Source organism: Anguilla anguilla, chromosome 9 (genome assembly GCF_013347855.1).
Source record: "Anguilla anguilla isolate fAngAng1 chromosome 9, fAngAng1.pri, whole genome shotgun sequence".
Classification (NCBI taxonomy): Eukaryota; Metazoa; Chordata; class Actinopteri; order Anguilliformes; family Anguillidae; genus Anguilla; species Anguilla anguilla.
Window position 1 is genome coordinate 13010460 of NC_049209.1, and position 21909 is coordinate 13032368.

The window sequence follows — 21909 nt, forward strand, 5'->3', positions numbered from 1 at the left end:
ACAGAAGATTGCATATAGTGTAGCGACGACGTCCTCCTGTAATGAGTGTAAGTAGGCTACCTCAGGCACACTTTCAGACCACGCAACATTCATTCATAAACTGGACGTAAGGCTACTTTCCAACTGGAATAGGAGACTACATATTTTCATTACACTGTAATGTAAGCATACTAACCGTTAATGTACATTGATTGTGCATTCCACCAGACACAGAGCATGTGCGTAGTTGCTAAAATTTCTCCAAAAGCGATTACGTCATTCCTATTTTAACGGTGACGTTACAATATAAAATCAAGGCTCCATCTTACTGTGGTTAGTAAAAATTAAACGAACTTGTCAAAAGAATTGAGGAAAATGAACTAGCTTGCTTAACTTGGACACTTATTAATCCCCATCGTTGACAAACCTCAATAATCCTTGTTTCCATAGGTCTCCATTGTAAAATAAGAATGCATTCGTATTCTTTACATCTGAGGTTAAATGAAAGTTAGAAATAGTTGAGTATTTTGCCATGAGAAACATTTTCTTTTCCCTAAAATTCATGTATTTCACATAATTATATATTTAAAATGTCTTGACTGCAGGTTTCCTGCATTTGGGGTACCTGGTATATTAGAAAACACTCCCAGAAAAGACAAGAACAAGAATGTCAACTTTGTTCCAAATGAAACTTCAAATCAGCCTACAAAATGGTGCCCTGTAATGTATTTCACTGTTCACTTTCAAGACAAACTTCCCCCACAAGTTTAATACTTTTTGTTGGGGAGAGATCTGTTGCTGTGTGAATGACGAGTATCCGGTCTTCTCTCGGGGTGCTGTGGGAACAGAAGCTTAAATGAGGGGGAACCTCATTGTTAGGGGGGTAAAAGCAAGAGAGGGGGCCTAGAGGGAAGGCTATTGAACTGGAAAGAAGTGCCCCATTCACAGCTTTGTTAAACAGAACTCTTCAGAATTCCTCCATGAGACAAGAGGCTGAACACACTCAATTTCTCTCTACCAGCCCACACTGCTGAGAAGTTTTCGAATATATACTTTCATATAGAGGTATATATGGAAATCTTGTGCCCCTCTCTTTTTGTCTTCTGTACCCAAAGACATAATTTTTACAGTGCATTCACGTGGGAAAATTTGTGTTATTGGCATACAAAAGTGTTTCTAATGAACAAATCATATATAAATAAAACGTGGTTGTATCAGTGTTTATACTGTTCATACAACCATAGCTGTATATTGTGTAACCACTGAAATATATAAATTACTGAAATTTCTTGTAAACAAAAATTTTTAACGCATCTTCCAATATATGATAATACAACTTACTGCAGTGCTATAAAGTGCCCTTATAAAGTAGAGAATCAACTCATCTGGCAGACTTATATTTGTGTACTAAATTATTAACCTGTTATAATATGCAAAGTACTACAAATGGCTATCATGACTGATTACCATCATGGAATTAATGGTGTTTGAGATGAATATGAATACAGACTGGAATGCCCTGCAGAATGTACTGTATCGCTTCTCATTCTGCAATGCCCAGTGTGAGTTATCATAATGAAGAAAACAATGATTCCTTACTTTTCTCTTTTAGCAAGAAATAATGATAATGTCATAACAATGAGATGGTTACCCACCTAAATTGTGCAACATTTTTTAGATTTGTTATTAATATTAATAACCCAAATAACACTGGGGAGTAATTATGCATTAAACTGTGAAGTTCTATCTCCTTCCCACACGATGGCAGTGTATTTACATTTAAATTGGAAAAGCTCAGTTGGAAAAGCTCATATGGGTATGGCTACTTAGAGCATGGGACATTCAGGCTCATTTTCATTTATGACAAAATCATCTGTTATCAGGGTGAAAGAAGCATCTGAATTCAGGACAGGAGACATGAGTGTTTATTCACATATTATTGTCAATATGTTTATTGCAGCGGATGTGATTTAGGTATTGCAATTTTGAAATGTGCACCAAAAACAAAAAATGTTTTATGCATATATTAATATAAAAACTACAATTTTGAATTTGCATTCATGTGCTTCTGTAAACACTTACAATTTGAGTAGTTGGAGATTGAGTGATTGAGTGGATCTGGCTTAAGATTTCAAGACTTAAAGACAACACACTCCCACTCCATTCACTCAAATCTACAGCGACAAAATAAAACAAGAAAGCACATCAAGAGCAAGAATACAGTATGTAGTTATACTTTGGTACATTAAAGGTAAAACATGGGATTTATTTAGGTGACTGGGAGGAGAAGTATTTCAAATATGATCTGCATAACTGCATTGCAAAACGTGGAAACACAAAACATTTCTTCCAACAGCAAAGGGTTCTGGTGGTTCTGTAATTGTCTGGGTGCACTCATTCCTTAAGAAGACGATGTTTATGTCAGACATCAACACACATTTTAATGTATTTATTTCCTAAAGATAATAGTGGCTCCAGCCACAGAGTAAGTGTTGTCACCCCAGTGGTTTGAGGAGCATGACACTGATGCTATCCATATCCATTTTACAGCCTTCTCAGTCATTGTGGTACGTTGTGGAATGACACCTGGGGTGTTTTTTTCCACTGCTATCATCTAATCTTGAGCTGTCTGACTGATGGAAGAATAGTGTTGTATTTCTACTGCAGAATGTTCTGCCTTTAGAGTGACCCAATACTGTATTGATTGACTATTAGTATTGCATTTTTATTGTTCACTACCTGTATTCTACCCCAGCCAAGTAAATATTTAGTCCAAAGGCAGGCCCTCCATCAGGTGCTGTCCATGGTGCTGATCTCATCCTGAACAGCTGTATCGTGTAGCTCTACCACTTAAATAAATGAGAGAGACAAGGGCAACACTTGACAGAAATCACAGCTGATCGAGATTCCTTAGAACAGGGAAATCTGTTTGGTCCTCATATACAGTTTTGTAGATGTTTTAAATTCTTGTATTGCACCCTTCAGATGACAAGGAAACTGGAGCTTTTATGACACACCTCCATTTGAAATTCATGGGTAATACACTTTAAAGCAGGGATGCACAACCTATTCCTGGATAGCTGGTGTGTCGCTTTTTGCTCAAACCAATTATTCTGGTTCCACATTCTAAACAGCCAGATATACCACTCTTTGATCTCTCCTATATTAGATCACATTACAGCATTGTCATAAAGGATACATTCACAGTCATCAACCATAGCTCACAACCGTGTCAAAAATGTGAGAACAAATGAAAAGATTGGGTTAAATAATTAAGAGCAGAAGCTGGCAGGAAATCATGAAATGGATTGGCCCTTGTGCATCCCGACAGAGTGAAGCAAGCATGTTCACTCAGTCCCTTCAAGAAATTATAGGGGGGCGGTGTTCCGATGTTCTTATTAAACTTTCCAACCGTAATGTAGATTCATGTTCTTAATGGCCTCTGTCCAAAAAATGTCCATAGAGCTACAGGGACATACCCTATGTTTTAGCTTCCCTATGCATCACCAAATGTTGACTACCTTTTTATAGTAGCGTACCACCTCCCCTAAAACAAAGTAACACACTATCAAAACTGTTTCTGTAGGAAACCACTATACTCCTTAGTACTCGGTGCCAGACTCCAGTCCTGGATGGCCGCAGTGTCTGCTGGTTTTCAGTGTTCCAGCACCAGCAATTCATTTCATTTATTGATTGACCAAGTAATTCACACACCATCTTCCCAAGACCTAAACTTTCAGCGGATTGAAAGGAAACCTACAGACACTGAAGTCCTTTCAGACTGGGTTCTGACATCTATACACTGATGCAGGAAAGCCCCACACATGCACATCGAAAACGTCGCAACTATCGAGGAAATGAATCACAGGCTGTACAAATACCGTTTTAATAAATAAATAGCACCGTCACAAAAAAATAAACTGTGAAAAGACTGTAAAAATAAACAGAAAAACTACACAATTGCTTTACAGAAACATATGTAATGGTAAACAAAATAGTTTTGGAAAATGTCATTTAAAGACAAGTCATAATCTCTAAGTACACAGTGAAAAATCGAACATATAAAGCTTGTATCTAGCAACAAACAGATTAGCTTTTCACTCTTTAGGTAATCACAAAAACACAATCGGGCCTTTCCAGACCGCCTTCACAGTCTGAACGAGGACATGTTTCTGTCTACATTTCAGATAGATTTATAGACCTAACCCAGAGACATACAAAACACCCCTCTCCACCTCAGCATTTAATTTTCCCATATTATATCATAGACAGCACTGACCTTAACAGTGTCTGAAAATATAACCTACACCAGATGATGGACTATGGGAGTGAATATCTGTTTTTGTTTTCAGAGTGAAAACAAAGGGCAAATCATAAATGACAACCAATTACAAATACAGGGAATCAGTCATTGTGCAGAACCACAATCCCTCTGGTGTGTATAGACCTCTCTGTGACTATTTAGGGCTTGAAGTAAACCATTACTTCAGACATAATCCTGGAGTGCAAACCTACAACTTTGACCACCCATTTATATTTTAGAGTGCAACACAAAATGCATCTCACTATTTGCAGTGCGCTAAATGTGTACATGTTAAAGAGGAATGGAGATGAAGAGTTTAGACGACAGCTCGTTTCTGGTGCTGCAGCCAAAGGAACGGTAAATATTGGGGTTGTGAGTCTGAGCAGGGGTGGAAAAGGAGGGTCATTTCTGTTTCTGGATTTGATGCCAACATCTGCTCTTGATTACTTAATCACAGTCATTTACTCAATCTGATATTCTAAATCTCTTGATTAGCTCTGCTCTTGTGTCCCTGTCTGAATTGTGTTTCTGTGGTAAAATATATGAATGAACTGTCTTTGGTGCATGCAGCTAATTATCTAATAGTGCCAGGGTAATTGATGGAATCTTCCACCTGGGGTTAGAGAGTGGGTGTTTGTAATGGCTGATCAGCAATTACAATGTTCTGAACACATTGACATATTAATCTAGTAGGCCCAGTTTAATGCTATTTTTGGATTTATGCAAATATTTATAAATGTAACAGCTGCAAATTAAATTGAATGCCTTTTTTCTGAAACAACAGCATATTTTTACCAACATTGTTCATAGTCCAGTCATATACAGCTATACTACTTGTGTAAATTCAGCAGTACCAGTCTAGAGCAAATTGTCCCTGCCACCACTTGGGGGTGATGTGACTCCACGGTTCCATCCTGATATGCGTTTTTAAACAATCTTGTGCACAGCTGCCAGGTTAGTCCAATAACTGTATGGTAATACAGTCTGTCCAAGGACAAGTGAATTTCATTTGAAACGTAATGCAAAATAATGCATTCTGTTAAACCGCAGAACCATTTTGTCCATTTATTTGTGTGTGTGTGTGGATTACCCCGATCAAGGGTTCCTTGGTGAGTCTCTGCTCATGCTCGGCTCTCCCTGCCTGTGTCCTATAGTGTACACACACACACATACACACAGTGAGGTGTGCCATGTCCTGCCCACATACACACACACACACACACACAGTGAGGTGTGCCATTTCCTGCCCGTTTTTTGCCACAGCACCACTAGGGAGTGGTGGCAGACGGGACGGAAGTCATATCACATGAAGCTGGTGTGCTCCCCGGGGGCAAGGCTGCTGTTGATGGAAACCTCGGACATCTCTGGCCTCAGCTCCAGCCTGTCGTCCATGTCGTCCGCCTCCGGGCCCCCAAGCAGACTCCCTTCCCCGTTGTGGCAGTTGCTGTTGCGGTCAACGCTCTCTTTTCCGCACGGGAGAGTAGGCGTGACTGTGTATGATGGGCAGGGGGGGTGGGCGCTGTGGGGTTTGAGCCCCGCTCCCGGATAGTGGCAGCGCATGTAGTTGGAGAAAGCCCGCCGGTAGGTCTTGTTGAAGAGGGTGTAGACCAGTGGGTTGATCCCCGAGGAGATGTAGCCCACCCACACGAAGACGTTGAGGAGCTCCCCAAGCAGAGACTCGTTACAAGCTCCCCGGCACAGCACGTACATGACGTTGGTGATGAAAAACGGGCACCACATCACCAGGAAGAGGAAGAACACCACGCCCAGGACCTTAGAGGCCCGCCTCTCATTCTTTATGGCCTGCATCATGCCCCGCCTTCCATGGCCCCCCATGTCCCGCCCCCCGGGAGAGCTAAACTGGGAGGGGGCCTCTGAGCCGGGTATGACGGAAATGCTGTTGGAGGGCGTGGTGGAGAGGGACGGCTCCAGCTTTAGGCAGCTGAGGCTGCTGCGCCTGGGCTGAGTCTGGGGCGGAGGGACCGGCTGCAGGGCTTGCTGGGAGACCGGGACCTTACTCTCGTACAGGAGGTCTGAGGCCTGGCGCTGCAGCACCTGCACTGTAAGGCAGTATGTCACCACCATTATGATCAGTGGGATAAAGAAGGCCACGAAAGAGCCCACGAGCATGAAGCGCTCCTCGTTCAGCACGCAGCTCCCATTCACAAACACCTTCTCTTCATCAAGGAGCCCGATCACAGGGATAGGCATGGAGATCACTGTGAGCGAGGGAGAGAGAGAAGGGGACAGAGAGAGAGAGGGAGAGCATGAGAGAGGAGGGGAAAGGGAGAGAGAGACCAAGCAGAGAGGGCAAGCGCGGGGGGGGGGGGGGGGTAGAGGGAGAAAGAGGAGGAGAGCAGGAAAGAGGAGTGGAGAGAGAGATGAAGGGAGAAAACAAAATGTGAGGGAGGAGAAGAGAGCGAAAAGACATTTTTCCTTCTAACATCTAAGAGACAACTTCTTAAGCTGATCTTCTGCCTTCAGAAGCCTTCCTTTCATAGCACTGTGTTTGATAGCCTGATAAAATGCATAAGATGCAACATCTCTAACAGTGAATGACAGTGCAGGAGTCAATAAATGAATTCAGTTCAGTCTACCTGTCAGATTTTACTTAATACAGCGCTCTAAAAAAGCAACCATCATAGACAGCTTACCGGAGTGTGCTGGAAAAAAAAGTGGCTCAATTTATTACAGATAAAACATGAAACAAACAGAAGAAGAACCTGAGGGACCAAGATGAAGCCAAACACATCTCTGATAAAAGTGAATCCTTCTGAGGATGTGACCTAGGGCTTCAGAAGCGGTATGAGGTGCCATTCCTCCTAAGGCTTTGGAGATAAGAGCAAAGTGGGAACATGGGAGCTGGATACGGAATCCTGTCATCAGAAATTCCATGAGGTCCAGGGGGACAATCAATGGCAACAACAATGGCTCAATTTTACTCTGGGTGAAGCGTGAATCATGAATCATGGCCCTGGGTGATTTGGGCAGAAGGAGAGGAGTGGGCCAGTTGTAGGATTCTTCTATTAGAGAAGTAAACTCATGTATTCCCACATGGAAAGACTGTGACTTGTACAGATCAAGTGTAGAGGTACACTGTGCTGAAACTGCACACTCTAAATCTAGGATCATGGATTTGAATTATAGTGCTTGGTGCTTAATCAAGGTTTAAATTACATTACATTCAGGCATTTATCAGATGCTCTTTTCCTCTGAAATTACATTACGTTGCATTACATTACATTACAGGCATTTAGCAGACGCTCTCGTCCAGAGTGACTTACACAACATCACATAGCATTTACATTGCATCCATTATACAGCTGGATATATACTGAAGAAATGCAGGTTATTTTCCTTGCTCAAGGGTACAAGTGCAGGGTCTTATCTGGGAATTGAACGTGGTTACAAGCCCAGTTCCCTAAGTATTATGCTACACTGCCACCAAACATTTGTTTGTCTTGTTGAACACAACCCATTTCATTCATTTTAATTTGAACTACTGTAATATACTATACTACCTTCAAATAATACAGTATCCTTGACCTTTCTTGTTTTATACGGATGTTAGCTATACTATATACTATACTGTTGTTGGTGCGGTTGCTCACTTAACTCAGGTAGATGAAATTGTGATGTAATGACTGATTACGGTTTTCTCTTTCTACTGCTGCTAAACTGTTCTTCTCTAGAACTTAATACCAAAGTCCCCAGCCAAGGGAACTAATTTTTTAAAGCGTAAAGCCACACCTTTTCCCCTGATTAATGTGATGTATCAAATGGAGATGCTCGGCTTTAGAACTTAAAAACACATTTAGTGTTTATTAGCCCTTTAATTACTGCTTCTCCAGGAGTGATGTTATATCCTGTAGTGGACGTTCGTTCGTGTGTTAACTCATATCTCTGAATTTCAATGCACATTGTCGGTAATAATAAAATATATAAACAGAGGACAGCCTCCTCGCCAGCTCTCACCTATGGAAATGGTCCAGACAGCCGCGATCTTCATCATAGCTTTGGTGCGGGAGTTGAAGCGGCTGTGCTCGATGGGGTTGCGGATGGCCACGTAGCGGTCTAGCGATATGGCGCACAGGTGCATGATGGAGGCGGTGGAGAAAAGCACGTCCAGATAGATCCAAATGGGGCAGAGTGCGCTGGGCAGAGGCCAGGCGTAATCTGAGCAAACAGAGAGGTTTGAGAGACGGGTGTGGATGCAGCCTAGCCTACCCACCAATAAGCCCTTCAGGTTTTTACAAAAGTGGTTCAGCTCAACCTTACTGAAAATGCCCAGCTATCATACAGCCAGGAATTACGGGGCTCTTACAGTGCCTTCCAATAATTCAGCATAAAATCAAGATTCATTTTATGCTGAATTACTGGATGTAATTCAGTTCGTTTGAGAGTATTCCAGAGTCCCTTACAAACCCCAGATAAATCTCAGTTCTGTCAACTTTGGCCATTTATTCATATAATGCACAGAGCGATGGACCATGGCTTTGGAATGACTTGCCTACAAATATCAGAAACAGTTAAACTGTTACTAGTTTTGAAATTAACCACAAACTTTTTGTTATTGCATTGCATTTAATGCTAAAATGACAAAATGCTGCATCACTGCATGTTTTCAATTTAGCAGGGTATTTACTAAGACTGGTCATGTGGATGAGCACAGCTGCAGTGAGTTCATTTACATGCACTGCCAGTACTTAAGAAGCATTTTGTGCATGGCAGGAAAGCAGCATGGTTGTAGTACTGCTTCATCTCTGGTGAAGTCGGGTTTTGGACAGGTGTCAGGATCCATGGATGCAATGGATAGGCACTGTTACCTTGAAATGCTGGCATGTCTCATTAATAAATACTTATTAAAACTGTGTTTTAATATTACAAATGTAAGGTAGAATTGCCATAAATGCTTGATAAATGTACACAGTCAATAACTTAATGTATAATTCAGCTACCGCAGCCATTTCAGGTTTGTGCATGTGCAATTTATTGCCCTACCACCTCCCAAAGGATCAGAGCAATGTGATAATCTTTGCGGGAAATATTTTTGAGCAAGCTAAGTGAAAAACTGTTCTGGAAGTAATTTTCGGCTATAAGGCTTTATTTTTTTTTGCAATATTAATCAAATCATACATTGTTTAAAAAGTTATCTGTCCTTGAAAAGTTAGTATGGTTTTCTAGGGGTAATTGGATGCTAGGTGAACAAAAAACAAGATATCCCCATTTGTATAAATGAAACAGTGTTATGCAGCCTCTGAGTTGCTATAACAAACAACATGCTTTTTTCTGTTATATATATGGTACCCAAGGAGGTCATGGACCGGGCTTCAAATTTGGAGATTAGGGACAGTAGATGGCACTGAAAACCATCTACTTGTAGTGTGATTTGGGGAGACCATAGGCATTTAAAATGGTACTTAATATTTATTAAAGCAATTTATTTTACTCACCAACATGTTTGACTTAGTTCAGTGTTTAATGCTAAATGTGTTCAGCTAATTTGCTTAATTAATTGTGTCGACACAGCCTCATCTGCTTAACTGAGTGTTAAGAAACAAACAAAAGCAGCTTTCCTCATCGATTTGGATGTTACCACAACTCACTTCACGGAAAGGTATGAAGTTGCTTGTGTGTCAATGTTTATGCAGTCTTTTTTCATGAATAAAGCCCCATGGCTTCATAATCTGGCTGGTCTCACGTTACCATTGGAAGTGTGCTTCCTTGAGAGACATTAGTCTGTGCAGAAAAGCCTGCATCTGCACAGCATAGGGTGTTTTCATTTACTGTTTAAATTATTCCACACCTCTGATACAGTCATACCGACTAGGTCATCTTAATGTAACATCGGACTGTGTGTAGCTTGGTTTTAATTATATCTGACTCGATTAAGTTATGAATGTAATTGAAATGGCTAATGACTACTGACATGTCAAGGTTGAATTAAAATTTCATAGTACTAGGTTAAACATTTTCAGAAATCCAAAAGGCGACCGTCTGCCACTCTTACATACTGATGACGTCTTCTCTTAAGAATGGCCTTGTGCTGGAAAAAATTTTTCGCAGATGTTAAAAAACAGATACAATTACCTTTGCCGCAGTGGCCACCAGCCATAATAAATCAGCTCTAGATAAGCAATAACCCAAACATGCTAATTTAAGGGATGCTGCGTTTTTGTTGTTTTGCCAGCACAAACCTTAGATGCAGCACCTTAGTAAATATGAAAAAATGCTATGAAAGCCTTAGTAAATATGGCCCAAAATGTTCAGTGATCTTTCAGTGCACTGTAAGTGATTCATGTAGTTTTCATAGCAATATTACTGTATAATGAACTCATCCTAAATGTAGAACCTGTATACAGTATGTAGCTTTAGGTCTGCAAAGCAATCTGGTCAAAATTTGCTACTGGGTGAAATTTACGGTAAATATATTTTTGCTGTAAATCTTAATACAGTAATAGCTAATTGACTGCCAAAGTTTTCCAGGCACAGAAGGCTATGCTAACTCTGCTCTCCTTAAAATTTGGGTTATTTTCAACTATAATCCTGTTTTCTGTAGTTTTTGTCATCACACCAATCGATCATAGCTTATTTGCACGTCCTTTTACATTCCCTCACAAAAAAAATCTGGAAATTGTACATTTTCACGTGATTTTCATGAAAGCATGTGAAATTTCTTCAAGTGTGAAATATAATTTTTTTTTTTTCTGCACATGTGGTTTTTACAAGACTGAATTCTTGTAATAATAATAATATAATAAAATTAATTTAATTGCAATTTTTGAAAAGAAGATCACAATTTCGTACAAAGACCAACATAACCTAATCCAACATGGCAGAAATTTGACACCAGAGCACTCTAAAATACTTAATTCCACACTACTTGTAAGTTGCTTTAATACATTTCACAGTATGCTTACTGTAAACCCATATAAACACTATGTGTTATTACAGTAATAATTCAGTACTGTAATTATTATAGTAAACATACTGTGAAATGTATTACAGTGACTTATAAGCTAATTGCTGCCAGCAAGTCACAGTAAATTTTACAGCATTGCTATTACAGTGTGATTTCAATATATGCACTATTATTAATTTGTGTATGTGAATTGAGCTTAAGAAAGCATGATGATGATGATGATGATTATTATTATTATTATCCATTCAATATCTATAACTGCTTATTTCTGGTCAGGGTGCTGGAGCCTATCCCAGTACGCATTGGGCAAGAGGTAGGAATACACCCTGGACAGGTTGCCAATCTTATTATTATTAGCTGAAATGGCAAATTATGTTCCCCATAGAATAAAAGAAGATAAGGGAGAATTAACTTACAGTACTCGTGCAGAGTTCACAGCTGTGTTGTTATTGGTGCCATTAAACGTTAATTGAGATTTCACTGTAATTTCATTCATATTTCACTTCCCTCCCACTGGGCACAAGACAAAGCTGTCTATAAATTATTTAATGAAATCAAAGTAAGTCCAAGACCATGCTCCCTCTTTTTCTGCACTTTTAATTTGTGAGTCTAAACTCCCGGTCTGTTCCAGAGTTGACCTGCCACTGAGTTTGATTGGCTGCTGACAGATGTAGTTCCAGGAAGGACATCCTTTCAATGATGTGACTTTTCACTGGAGATAGCTTCATCACCTTGACTAAACACTCTGTCCTTCCTATCAGTTTTTACCTTCAAACAATCCGTCAGCTCGGAATCAGTCCACATGCTAATGCCTCCAAGTGGCTGCCAGACCAAAGCCAGAGCCACCCTTTCTTCTCCCCCAGCAGATGGAAAAAGAGAATGACTCAATTGTGAGGGTATAATGAAGGAGCAACAAGATGGGGGCATGGCTGATTGATTGCCTCTGTGGCATTTGGGTACGGCCACCACCAAGGGGCCCCATAAAGAAGAGGTCTGCATCCAGCCCCTTACATACCCCTCCAGCCAATCAGCACACCCCATTTCTTTCCCCAGTGCCACACAGCTAGTTCTCACACACACTGCCACACCCCACTCTACATGCAGATTCTGGATACCGTTTGGATGCTAGCTTGGTGTGACAAAGAGATCATACACCTGTTCAGGTGACTCATCAAACTGTGCTTTCTGATAAAAAGAAACAAGCGCTTACATTCGACCGTGACTCCACATGTCCCTGTGATTGTAAAATAGTGTTATTGTAACACTGTAATTGTATCAAATATCACATTTAAGTGTAAAAACAATCATAAACAACTGTTAAGTAGAATGTGGATGAAAATGTTTGTTTGTATTAATAGCACAGTTTTATGAGCAGAACAAAATGACAGTGTGATAACTGCAGCAGTGCAGCATAGTGGTTAGGAAGGTGGGCTGAGTTGCTTCAGTGAAATATCCAGCTGTATAAATGGACTATGGGCCATATTTATTAAGGATTTGTAGGGCTTTTATCGTAAAAGGCTAATGAAACAAATAGCTTTTTTTTAATTTTATTTTATTTTTTTTAGAATAGTTGCCCGTTAGAGAAGTTTAGAGGCGACGACTTTGGAGATGGCTGGCTATTGGGTATGGAATTAAACAACTTGAAATATTAAAACTGTGTTCTGTAGTTTTTACTAATGAGACGTGCTAACATTCAAAGGTGACAGTGCCTATCCATTGCGGTAAGGTAATGTTGCTTTCCTGCCATGCAAAAGACAGCATGCTTAAATATCAGCAGTGCATTTAAATGAACTTGTGGTAATGTGCGGCATGCTTGTTAAATACGGCCTTTAGTGTACAAAGAGCATAGGCCATGTAAGTTGTTCCGGAAAAGAGCATTTGCAAAATGCCTGAAATGTAAATGTAAATGATAAAATGTGCAGTTCCTTTAACAGTTCAGAGTGCACACAGGTCTTCAAATCATCCAGGGCCATAGACTACACTGCAGGGGCTGCCTCCCTCATTCCAAACCACATTACAAGATTATCATCTGTGCTGTGTGCACTTTGAAAGATTGATTCTACACAGTAGGGCTTGTGTCAGGCCCTACTGCACATTTGGTAGATAACACCAGCTCTCTCCCTGCTTTCTGACTATGTCTCTACTAGGCTGGACCTAGAGCACTCGTCAGTTCAATAGTAAGACAATGACATGAGACTTCCATGAGCCCTCATATCCTATTAAATATTTTTGAGAAATCATGGGCATATTGCATGGGCAGGGTCAGCTGTAATGCCATTTTATCCACGGTTGAGGAGATAGCAGGGCCAGTAAACTGTGTGTATATGTGCGTGAACTCACCAATTAGTGAGTTTTTAAAATGTTCAAGAAAATGAATTCCTTTCATGTTTTTCTTTCCAGTAGAACACCTTGTATTGCTACCATCAGTCAAGCTACACAATAATGGAAAGTGTTTTAAACTTTGCCAGACAAACGACGACCATCCCACCACATGAAGCATTGCTCTCTTCTTGCAGCACAAGTTGTGTTTTTGATACTTAAATTGGAATAATCACATCAATATTGTTTCAGTTCAGTACAACATCATCATCATGTCCTCATGAGAGGTCACTGACTGGAAATCAGTGAGCCTCACAATGTTTATGCAATTAAGATTAACTTAAAGGGACAGAGCCCATCACTGGAGGAGTGAAAGAGATTGTGACAGAGTAGAGGAGTGAAGGGAAGAGTGACAGCATACAGGACAGGAACAAAAAGGAGTGAGACTAGAGGCCTGCAGAGGAGATGGACACAGTAGATGAGTTGAGAGGACAGAGGAGGACAGCGATAGATGATGTAAGTAAAGAACAATAAAGATGAGAGTGATGGAGGAGATGCAAAGATGAGAGAGTTAGAGGGCAGATCTGCCCAGTACCCACCGTACAGTATATTGATGAGTGAGATGGGCATGACCAGAATGCCCACCAGTATGTCGGCCACGGCAAGCGAGCGCAGGAAGAAGTTTGTGGCGTTCTGCAGCTTCTTCTCCAGCGACACCGCCAGGATGACCAGGATGTTTCCACCGATGGTGAGGAGGATGATGACCAGGATCAGCAGGGCCGGCCAGTTCTTCTCCTTCATGGTCACACTGGGGTCCATCTGGCTCCGGTTATGGCTCTGATTAATGTTGATGGAGGTGTTCCCCTGCCAGGCTACCAGTCCGCCGAGCTGGCCTGTGTCCAGTGAGGCTGTAGTGGAGCCTAAACCCACAGACATCGGGCTGCTGGGGCTGCCCATCATCTGAGTTCAAATATACTCTTTTTGGTTGTTAGTTCCCCAGGCTCCACTTGGGGTCAGCTGTGAGCCCACCAAGACTTGAGTAATCCATATAGAGCAGAAGCTCTAACAGTGTTTTGAAGAGGCAAAGTTGATAGCAAGAGAGCAAGGTCGTGATTGAATTTTCTTCAGTTGTTCTCAGGGAAGTCTTACATCAAAGGATGAATAGTTCAGTATTGCCACAGTTTTCACCCTATATCTTCCTTTTCTGTTCACAGAAGTGCACATGTTGTGAGTTGGATCCTGGAGTTACATAATGCCTAGAGCATAAATGAAAATAATCCATTCCCTTAATAAACACGCCTTTTGATTCATTTAGAAGGGAAGTTCCATTTATCTCTGCTTTCAGCTTGGCTACCATCATAGAGTTTAAGTAGTTACATGGCATCTTGCCATCTCACATATTATAGCTCATGTGGTAGAACCTCTGCAATATAAAGGTCTCTGAAATAGTGATTGAAACATTGAAGATAACATTGAAAGCAATGTGAAATTTCATCATTTGAAGCAATGATTTACTTACATTTATGTAGCCTTATTCTTTAACGGTCTATTCTCATTCTACAGTGGTATACCATAATCTAGGTCTCTTTAGAACAATTATTTTCAGATTGCTGCTTCGGTATATTTTGTGAACTGCATGCTTTTGGTCTTGTCATTCTTTATATCAAACTGTTGAATTCCGCACATTGTATTTTTAACAGAAGCACTAATGCATGTCCCTTTCTCTAATTTTGATAGTATTTCAAGTTTTTATCAATGGAAAGCTAGATTCCATATATTGCTCACCTTTTGCATCTGCTGTGACAGAGACAGTTTTATTCTCTTTGGCAATTAAAAATAAGCTTCATGAGGTGCAAATACGTATGCTACTTCTGGTTTCATGTTGATTTGGGTTGCTGACCAGGCCAGACCTCTGAGGTTCCACTGTACCTATATAAATGAAAAACAATCAGTTTTTAATTCAAAGTTGCCCATGCTAAAAATAGTATGATGTAGTATACTGTAATTTATGTATACTCTTGTATACTTTAGAATATTGAAGTATGATTGAAATATGGTGTAATATACCATTCAGGTATGCTGAAGTAAACTGCTATTTTACATGGGGCTATGGAGGATTCCCCCATAGCTGCCATTATAAACCTTAGACTGAAGATGGCATCCCCCTCCCTTGCTTCTGAGTAAATCAGGTAAATCCCACTACCTAACTTCTCTCCCTGATCGAATGCCTCATTTGCTACAGGAGGTAACGGAGATGGGGCCTAACTTACTCTTCCACGCTGGGGCCATTTGGATAAGTTCCTGTCCAGCGCCTCCACTGAATCTCTCTGCCACTCTATCTTCTGACTCCCACGCACCATGTACCTCAGGGAAAGCGTACCAAAATCCATCTGTCCTGGCAGGGCAGAAAGCAAGAGAACAACATGAAGACATTCATTAAGAAGACACCAACCATTCGATTTTTTCCCCACACAAATGGGAACATTGATTTATACAGGGACAAGTGATGTACATTGGGAGACAAATCACTCTTGCACGGTCCTCTCTAAGAGGCAGTATGGATTTCACTGATTCAGTTGTAGCCCGAGAATGCAAACTAGACCAGGGTTCTGGTGAAGCTGGTCCTCACCAGCACTAGGTGGAACTCTAAAGTGCCAGGGAAGCATGGAGGAGGTGTGGTGGTGAAGAAGGTCACCTCCTGCACAGGTTGGCAGGCTGGACAATGGGATTATGGTTGAAACATACCCTGTTCATTTGTACACACATTTGGTCAAAGGACTTTGGGTTCAAAAGGGTGCTAATGCATGGAATGTGGAGTTGTATGCTTGCTGAAAGATATACATTAATTAAAAAAAAACTGTTTATTTCATGTGATTGGGAGCGATTCTGCCCTTTAATTACAATGATCATCAAAATACATGTTATCATTTTACTATGCTCAATTGACTGTTACAAGTTTCAATATCATTGGACATTAGTCCAAGAGATGGCACATATAAAGACTTTTCTACAACTAGTATGCAACTGGACCACTCAGCACACAAAGCACATACACACATGCACCCACAGGAATAGTATTGGTTTTTGTTTTGATGCTCAGTACATTTTGACTCACTCTGTGGAACAGAACGCATCATCCCACCAATGAACAGGCCATAAGCACTTGCATTTGCCAAACTGAAAAAAAATGAAGTTGACCCTTCCTCTTGTTGTTTGCATTTCCATCAGGGCCTGGTAAAGGCTGTAAATAACTGAATGAGATTCCTGCCTGAAACAGGTGATAACAACGGTGATCCCAGTGGCCTGGAAATAGCAGGAAAATCAGAAAAACATCCCAGAACAAAGGCTACACCGATGTCGTCCTGGGAACCGGTATCAAAATGTCACCGAGCACCTAGGCTCTGGGGAGCTGCAGGACGGTTTCAGGTTCGAAAAACACGGATGATGATTCTTAGCAGGAGCACCGAAGATAGGAGCAGTGAAACGTGCTCTGGTTTTGGGGGGGTCTGAGCCTTGGAGGGAGCGCTCCTGTTGTATCCTCCTATCAGTGCAAATACACTCTCTCCCAACTCCCAACTGCAAAGCAACCACTCAGTTGCAATTAATTGTGGTCATTGGCCATTTCAATCATCACATGCAATTTATTTTGTTTGTTTTTTTTTACTCCCAAAAAAGGCATGCATCTTAATTGCTGGCTATTTTCTTTATCTTCATGAATACTTGTATCACGCTTTATGAGTGTGTAGAGTCATTTGTTATAATGGCACTGAGAATAATAAGCATTTGATTATCCTCAGCTGATATAGCAGAAACCGTATGATCAGAAACTAATTTAATTTTCTTTTTTGTTTTGAAATGAATCTTTGAGGAACTATAGGTTTGAACATTTAAGAGCAGAGATTCCTTCCCCTGAGTATGGAATGAATAAAAGAAATAATAAAATGCATATATAAATATACTGTATATAATATATTAATATACTATAAATATACAGCGAGAACCATAACATTTGGGACAAAGCCATATTTTTTCTTGATTTGGCTCTGCACTCCCTAATTTTTGATTTGTAATTAAACAATTCATATGTGGTTAAAGTGCAGATTCTCAGCTTTTACTAAAGGGTATTTTAATACATTTAGGAAATAACAGCACTTTTATTCATAACATCCCCTCCACAATTTCAGGGCATCATAATTTTTGTGACAAATGCCTTCATGGGTGTTTCTGATTTAGTCAGGTGTCTTCAATTGCTTCTTTACTGCAAAGATAAGACAGCGTTCACTATCTAGTCTTGATTCGGGACTTTTGATTGCCTTTGGAGGCTGTTATTGCCTTTTGTCAGCATAATGACCAGATTTGTGCCAATGAAAGTCAAGTAAGAAATTATCAGGCAGGGGAATATGAAAAAAAAAAACTGTCAGAGACATAGGCCAGACCTTAGGCTTACTAAAATCAACCATTTGGAACGTCATTAAGAAGAAAGAGAGCACTGACAAGCTCAGTAATCAGCAAAGGGTCTGGAAGGCAAAGAAAGACCACATATAATTGTTTGATTATAAATCTAAAGCTAAATCAAAAAAAAAAAAAAGCTTTGTCCTAAGCATTATGGCGCACATTCTATATAAGTCAGTTGTTGTTGTGGATTCATACAATCTGGATTGGGATGCTCTTGCATTGCTTTAAATTAAAACAGATTTTGGATCTCTCTGTGGTTCAGCATAGTCCTAGAGTCTAGAAATGGTTTTGGAACCCTTTCCAGACATCTCTTCAGGAATCTCTTTTGATTGTGGCATAGCATGCTAGCAGAAACCTCTGATTATTACTTCACTTTGATGGTAAGGTTCAATATGAGTGAGGTTTAGATGCAACAGGGCTGGCTGCAGTCAAGCCTGGCTGTGTTCAATCAGTTGAATCTAATTATTAATTAAATTTAGTTAATTGGTTGATTGAGTAACTAACGGGACAATTTTTTCACATTGGTGACATGGGTGCTTGATAACTTTTCATTAAATAAATGAAATACCAGTTGAAACTGCATTTTGTGTTTACTCACTTTCCTTTTGTCTGATATTACATTTTGTTTGACACTGAAACAATTAAGTGTGACAAATATTCAACGGAGGAAATCGGGAAGGGGCAAATACTTTTTTACGGCACTGTATTTACCAAGTTCATTCAATGCTTTTAAGCATGATCTGCCAATCTGAGCACATGAAATTAGCTTTTGGTCCAAGACAGCATTGATGAGAGCCCATTTCAGTTCCACATGAAAGAGTCAGACTGACATTTCCAATCAAGCTCCATTTTTGCCCAGTGGGAAAAAGTGAATGACTCATTCCTTTGAAGGTCCATGTTCAATACAGATCCATCGATGTTCTAATGCTATTAATTACACCTTTCTCTTGGCACAATTAAGCTGCTGTAGGTAAGGGGACAAATAAAGAACAAATCTGTTCTCCTTTCTTCATTTCAGACTTTCACTTCCTAAGAACCTTTCAAATTGAAAAAAATGAGGTGAGATTTAATTAAATGCAGCTTTTTTCTCGGCCCACAGAAAAGCTATAAATTACTTCCATGGCTCAGGGTAAAGAAAAATAAACTGTAATAACTCCAAATGCGCAAGGGCAACCTCCTTTATTCCATTGGCAGTGGGGTCCTCTCCACAAGGCCAGTGATGTGCAGGTGACAATCAGTTTAAAGTCCACAGGCAATCTGGCCAGCCGTGCCTTCGAGAAGATGAGGTCAACCTTAAACAAGTTGATTGATTGCTGAGACCCAGAACGGTGACCTCTGGAATACAATGTGACCACATAGGATACCAGAACCTCTGGTACCACTCACTTGTAAGCATGTGGTATGTAGGAATAACCCTATTGAAGTTGCAAATTTAGTGGCTGCCCCCTGTTGTAGTTGCATGTTTTTAACTTGTACTGTTGCAAATGACTTATGAGGTCCCCAACTATTTCCAGTGTCTTTTTTCTGAACAATGTCAGACAACCAGGCTACCCAGCAGGAGTAGTCAATCCCTGATCAAGGCACAAGGGATCCCCATTATTCTATAAGCCCATCTTGAATATGTCCCCCTCCCACAATTTTTTATATTCAGCTGTTTTCTAGATAGAGCAATTCCAAATCTCTTAAAGCAATATTCTCCGGCGTTCTGCTGTTATTTTAACACCCACAATGGACTGCTCTACAACTTGACTTGGGTGTTCCCTGGGATAGAGAGGGGTTGTGTGGGTATACATTTTCAAATTATTTTAGCCATATCAACAGCGCTCTTTAGGAAGGTTTGTGCTATTCAGCTTTATGAATGCCATAAAATGGTAGAAAAAGTTTTGTTTTATTGTGAAGTGCAGAAAGAAAGATGTAGTGTGCCAGGTTGTGGAGTGAATGCAGTACAGAAAGACGTATATTTTTGTTTTCCCTTAAAGAACATTGACATAACGAATGGCTGGCAGCAATATGAAACAAGAAATATGAGAATTGTCCAGTAGAAAAATACTCTCACATTCAAGAGTGTAGTCGTCATTTCACACCTAGTATTTACAAATGGGACCTCCATTCCAAACGAATGGGGACAACGGGAAAAAAAACAGTATGGTACCATCTGTGTTCTAGTCTGAAAAGAAGGTATTTTAAATTAGCTGCTTACATTATCTAATGTTATTATGATAGCATAATAATGTTAGTTAAAGGCAGCTTAGTTAACAGCAGCCAAGTTGTCATAATGTCAACTTATCTCGCTAGCTAATGTTATTTCTTCTTTCTCAAAAAGGCAAAGGGGAAGAAATGGCAAAGACCGTGGTGGCTCTTGGATTCCCCAGGATTGAGCTGAGCTCGAATTTATCCAAATGACGCATTTCGTCAGAGCGAAACAGCCTAGGAGCACAACCTTCAGCACTGGCTCATCAGGAAATCCTTGTACCTCACTGGAGGTACTAACTTTCTACCATTACCTTCCTACCACTACCACTTATCATCACGGTTGGACGTGTCAGGTGTTGGAGAATCCTGTGTCCCTATGGGTTGTCCTAGTGAAGTTTCTGGCTGCTCCACAGGCCCAGTATAACCATGCGCAAGTAGTTCCGGCTATATCTTCCGCAGAAGATGTCTATTTCTTCTGAAGATCACTCCAGATGCAGTCTTTACATTCTATGAGTGTGGCCCATCTCTTTTGCTCATGACTAATGCAGGATTCCATCCATGTCTTGTCTCCATGTGAATTGCTGTTCCTGGAATGAACTCAGGTAGAGGCTTTGACTTGCTGTTGTAATGTGTTGTGACCTGATGTGGACTCCATTTGGCGTGGCTGGTTATAGAACAGCTGGAGAGCATGGAAGCATATTCCTCAGTACTCGTTCCATTAGCACCTGAGCAGGGGAAATAACAATCTCAGTAACAGCAGGGCTAAATATGGTTCAGTACCTGTCAGTGTCACTTTTTTGAGCGCCTGTTTAACAGGTCTTCCATCCTCTCAGTGAGTCCTTTGGACTGCAGTTATCTAGGGCTGGAGTGGACAAGCTTTGTTTCCCATGAGGCTGTGACTGTTTGCATATCTGAGCTCGCAAAAAGACATAGTCACATACCAGCTTTTTGGGGATTCCAGTCCTGGCAAAGATTGCCATCTTCTTGAAAATGTGTGGGCTGTTTTATCATGTAGGCAAAACACTTCAGGGAATTTTGACAATTAGTCCACCACAATAGTCCACCATAAGCAAGTAGGAATAGCGACACTACTCCAACACTGCAGTCCTGCTGGGTCTTTTCTCAGCTTCGTAAAGATGATTTCAACTGGTTAATGGTCTGACTGGACTGTCAATGCGAGGCCACGGGAGAGATGGCAAAAATTCAACTTTGACCCCCTCGCCGCGTTGCGGTAACCAATCTGATTTGATCTAATGATCCGTCAAGTAAATTGTCCCTATTTTTTTTAAATTTTAGTTCCACATTCTATCGTTCCACAATGGAGGACCTAACTCGTAATTTCCGTATCGGGTTTCCCAACTTAATAAAATCTCCTACAGAGACATTGATAAGAGGAACGCAGCGTGGAGAAAAGTCCCTGAAATTGTCGGTGGCTCTGCAACGTAGTTATCGCCGTTAGCTACTATCACTGTCCAGTCTGAATAAAAATCATTTTTGCAGTAACCTAGCTCTGAAAAATGTTAATAAGCTACCTAGCTAGGCTGTCTAATGTCCAGCTATAGTTAGTAACAACAAACAATAACAAACAAAAAAAATCTTCCTAATGTATTAGTTGCTAGTTGTTCGTTTCTACCAGCCACCTAGCTAGCTAACCAGATATAACTTTGAAGGCATTATCTGGCTAATTAGCCAGACAGTGTTTTTGTTGTTGGTTGTAGACATTAAACAGCCTAGCTAG

General features: G+C 40.5%; 1 protein-coding gene across 5 annotated transcripts in view; it reads right to left on the reverse strand.

The window, feature by feature from the left end:
• Nucleotides 1-1888: 1888 nt before the first annotated feature.
• Nucleotides 1889-21909, reverse strand: part of LOC118235900 (5-hydroxytryptamine receptor 2A-like) — an 86372-nt gene continuing 66351 nt past the window's right edge. Inside the window, exons 2-6 of one of the 5 annotated variants that reach the window (XM_035433772.1) lie at nt 15794-15918; nt 15309-15452; nt 14123-14727; nt 8258-8458; nt 1889-6501 (exon numbers count right to left, since the gene is read on the reverse strand). In XM_035433772.1, the coding sequence (XP_035289663.1) occupies nt 5585-6501; nt 8258-8458; nt 14123-14483 (1479 nt within the window). In that variant the 5' untranslated portion in view covers nt 14484-14727; nt 15309-15452; nt 15794-15918 and the 3' untranslated portion in view covers nt 1889-5584. Of the gene's footprint in view, nt 6502-8257; nt 8459-14122; nt 15453-15793; nt 15919-21909 lie in introns of all 5 variants that reach the window. The other 4 variants (XM_035433771.1, XM_035433770.1, XM_035433773.1 and 1 more) reach the window with 4 other exon arrangements.